The sequence below is a fragment of the Pinus tabuliformis genome, chromosome 2_1, assembly GCF_031772625.1.
Source record: "Pinus tabuliformis cultivar Carrire ecotype Pingquan chromosome 2_1, CPIR1, whole genome shotgun sequence".
Lineage (NCBI taxonomy): Eukaryota > Viridiplantae > Streptophyta > Pinopsida > Pinales > Pinaceae > Pinus > Pinus tabuliformis.
In genome coordinates, this window is record NC_142299.1 from 660,000,941 (window position 1) to 660,005,315 (window position 4,375).

At 35.9% G+C, this 4,375-nt stretch overlaps 1 protein-coding gene and 1 pseudogene across 1 annotated transcript; both read left to right on the top strand.

Annotated features, from left to right (window-relative positions):
• Positions 1–1,174: 1,174 nt before the first annotated feature.
• Positions 1,175–1,838, top strand: LOC149202316 (putative inositol oxygenase pseudogene; annotated as a pseudogene).
• Positions 1,839–1,847: 9 nt separating this feature from the next.
• On the top strand, positions 1,848–2,284 carry LOC149202317 (uncharacterized). The gene is made up of 2 exons (XM_089401554.1): positions 1,848–2,137; positions 2,279–2,284. Exons 1-2 carry the CDS (start codon positions 1,862–1,864, stop codon positions 2,282–2,284), a joined length of 282 nt encoding a protein of 93 aa, XP_089257680.1. The 5' UTR covers positions 1,848–1,861.
• Positions 2,285–4,375: the final 2,091 nt, after the last annotated feature.

Genomic DNA, 4,375 nt, shown 5'->3' on the forward strand with positions numbered 1-4,375 from the left:
TTACTAGTGCTGGCCTCTGTGAAAAAGACATCTTCACCAACTTTCTTCTTCTTCCCAAAGGTTTTGTCATGATGGGTCAACATTTCACAGAGCTCATCAAACTTTAGTTTCTCTAATTTCCCAGTTAATTGTAGAGTCTCCGAAAAATGCGTGTAGGAAGAAGGAAGTCCAGCAATTACAATTGTGACCATAAAGCTATCATCTATCGCTGGAAAACCAGCATTAATGATTTCCTGCCTAATATTCTTAAGTCATGAGATATATTCAAGAACATCACCTCCTTCAGTCAATTTTTGTTGCAACAATTTTAATTGTAGATCAACTTTCTTTGATTCAGGCTGAGTATCAAAGAGGTCCTTAAAAGTTTTCAAAGCAGACCATGCATCTGTAGCATTTTCTATATGGACATACATTTCATCATTGATAGAAGATTTAATAAGAGCTAAGGATTTAGCATTCTTAACTTCCCATTTGGATTAATATGACCATCACATATAACCTGCCGTAATTCATTGTAAATGAGAGTGCTTTCAATGAGGCGGTGCCAGGTTTTATAGGATTTTGTACCTTCAAGTTTGTCGAAATCAGAGAACAAATTAATTAACTTGGACATTGTAGTGTAGACACTTCGCACCAAGAATCAGAACAAAAATGTCTAGATGGGCAACACAACATGCAACACACCATGCAAAAACACGACCTATCGAGGCTTGGCCTTGACCCTCGTATAGTCGTTGAAACAGGAGAAAAATGACTGAGCTTTGCACTTGGCTCTAGTCAATTTCTCAAAAAATTACAAGGTAACTTTCAAAATTTGATTTTTACAACTATGCTCTTGCAAGACTTGGTAAAAAAAGTTACCCCCCCTCAAAGTAAAATTACTTTGAGTTACACTTATCCCTTCAAAAAAATTACAATTAAAATCCCCTTATTACTCCAAAAATTTACAAATGACCTTGTTACTCCACACAATAAATTCCCAAAATTAAAAAAAAAAAACCATATCTCTCCAAAATACAATATTCCTTTATTTCTCCACAAAATTTACAAATTTGATTTGGCTTCCATACGTTCAGCCTTGCACTTTCTTGATGGACTGGTCCTCTCGGTTTGAATGATACAAATGCGTGCATATGCATTACATCGCCAACGCTGTCTTTTCTTTGCTTCTGCTCTCCTCTGCTCGTAAAGATCGTTAGCTCTCTCGCTGGATTTGAAGGGTTGCGCATATACTGATCTTGCAGGACTCCTCGATCAATCAAATTTTAGACGAAGTAGCCTGCAGACGTAATTTAATTCAAGATGACAGTTATTGTACAAGAACCTCTCCTCGAAGGAAATGAGTTCAACCAAACTCGAATCGTCGGGGACCCCGCAGAGTCTAGAACTCTTGAGCTGGATGGGGGTTTTTACACACTAGACATCAATGCCTTTGGTCATGTGTTAAGATATTTTGAAAAGGAAAGCGATAGACGGGCTGGCGTGCAAGAATTTTACAGAATTAATCACATCAACCAGACTTATGACTATGTATTAAGCAAACGTGAACAATATGGTAAGCTTGACAAAGCTGTTATGAGCATCTGGGAATGTTGTGAAGAACTGTTGCGCCTCAAATAGAACATCTGCTACAGACAGCAGAGGCTATTCGTAAAGATTACCCAAATGAAGATTGGCTTCATTTGACTGGCCTCATCCATGATCTGGGCAAGGTACTACTCCATCCTAGCTTTGGAGAGGAACCTCAATGGGCAGCTGTAGGTGACACTTATCATTTGGGATGTGCTTTCGATGAATCCATATGCCTGAGGGATGAAAGGCTCAATAGGGAACACTAGAGGTTAAAGTCTTTTACTCAGTAATGGGGGTTAAATCCGACTGTACTTCTTCAAAACTTAGAGCTACTTACAAGAAGCTCGCAATGAGAAGGCACCCAGACAGGTGGTCTGCCTCAGGGAACGCAAAGGTAGCAGAGGAGTCTAAGAAGAAGTTTCAAGCGATCCAGGAGGCTTATTCAGTTTTGTCAGATGAGAACAAGAGATTCCTATACGATGCAGGAGTTTATGAAGACGATGATGATGAAATGGGAGACTTTTTGGATGAAATGGCGGTAATGATGAATGAGAATATGGGGCAGGTGAGGAATATGATGGCTTTGCTATCCAGAATAGCCAGGCATAGCCTCGACCCCTCAAATATTAGATATTTAGCTAGCTCCACAATAATACAAATTCAAGACACAACAATTTTGATAATAATACAAAAAATTGATTTTCAGATTTAAAAATCTAAAATCAATAAAATAATAAAATTTCTTTTCTTTTGAACAAAAACTTGACAATTTTCATACCAATCATTTGCTGATCAATTCAATGGAGTTTTCCAAAAACTTGTATAGTTGGAATCTCCTCCTCACATCCACTGCAGCATTACTGGAGCTCTGATACCACAATAATGGCAAAAGTGTCCTCAGACACGTAATTTTATTAATCAGAGAAAAAAAAATTAATAATAATAAAAAAATAAAATAAAAATTACATATTTGATTTTGCAAGAGTTTACACCCGAACAACCAAACACTCTTGCAATGAGCTATTTATAAGCTCAATGTCCTAACTACCTCTAATTATGGATCACTTATTAAATAACAAGTGTCCATTTACAATAAATGCTATTCAAAACAACTAGCTAACAAATCTCCTAAAATAGAGCCTAAGATACAACACATTTGGAGAGTCATATCTTGTTACAACAATATACTAATTCTAAATGTCTCCAATAAATAATTAAATATTCTAGAATAATAATTATTAATTTAATATCTTAAATTAATAATTATTTTATTCTAACTTTATAATCTATGATAATACTTTATTTTTGGTTCATCTAACAACAATCGACGACATAGGTAAATTATATGACATGAGTTTTATCGCTCTTATGCTCCCTTCTGTTGGTCTTGAACAGCTCGTTCAATGTATACGCGTCACAATGTCAAGTTGAATTAGTTCGATAGGAGGTTTGAATATCAGACATGTCATTTTGTCAATTTGGGGCACGTAGGCCAACGGTGACACGTCGGATATTCAATAGATAAGAGTTATGTCCGACTGGAGTGTCATATGACTGATGCTTCTATCTGTCATTTGTTGCATCGATTATTTGACAAGTACGTCGACCAATGGGCATCGAATATTTGAATCCCAGCCTTTGCTCTCGAATATTCGATAGAGTTTTGTGTGTGTGTGTGTATATATATATATAATTTTCACCTACTTTGATTCTTGGGTGAAGAGTAACAGGTTGTTCATAGGGTAAGTGTTGTACCAACCAACTAAGCATTCATTAAGCAAGAAGCAAGTGTTTTCAAAAGCCTATCCTAGGTCTGAAGTCTGTCCATCCAACGAGGTTCTTTGACCACCCACACCACATAATCCAAGCCACCATCCGACAGTTCAATGTCATAGGAGCATGCTACTACAAGTATTCCCTCGGCTAATCAATGATCCATCCATCTGATGCTTTATAAGATCAGGTCATGGGGCATCATTCCCTTGACTAGGATGAAGTAGTAAAGAAAGTAAATAACATATGGAGAAAATGCTTGTAAGTAGTAAAGAATGTGCCTACTAAGACTAAGATTCCTAAAAAAATAAAAAATAAAAAATAAAATAAAAAAATATTGTGGCTAGACTTATTTGGGCATCATATGCTTCCTATAAATATTTGTTGATCCCATCCAACCTCTCTGATGGCCCATAATTGAGTTGTTATCTATCTGAGAATTGTTCAACTATGCAAAACTTTTATGAGTGGTTTCTCTTTGTGTTGTTTTGCTTTAGCTCACATATGTGAAATTAAAAGTAACCACATTATCATTCACATCTACCCTCCAAAAAGGATAAAAATTGATAAAACACATAACTTCTAATAGCTTTATGCTTTTGGAATCATAGTTTTTTAGGTTGAAGCTCATTGAAGAATGGATTCAAATCTTCATCAAATTTATTAATAACCTTGCTTTCAACTTCTGCTCCCATGCTATTTTGAACACCTGCATATTCAAAAACAATGTTAAAAACATCTTTAATACGACTCTCTTCAATGAGAGCTTCCTACTCTACATTTCCCTTCTTTTCAACTACATGGAAGTTGTCTTCCACTATTTTGTTAGTGGATATTCTCATCAAAAAATCTTCAATCACTTTATCATGTTCTTAATCATCAACTACTGCTAGATCACATATTTCTTCATGAGCAGTTCCAACTGCTTCATATCTTGCTACAATAGTGGGAGCATCAACCTTCAATGTTTCATCAAATATTTAAAACATCCCTAAGATTCTATTTTTACGATGGATGCCTTTGGGATGAC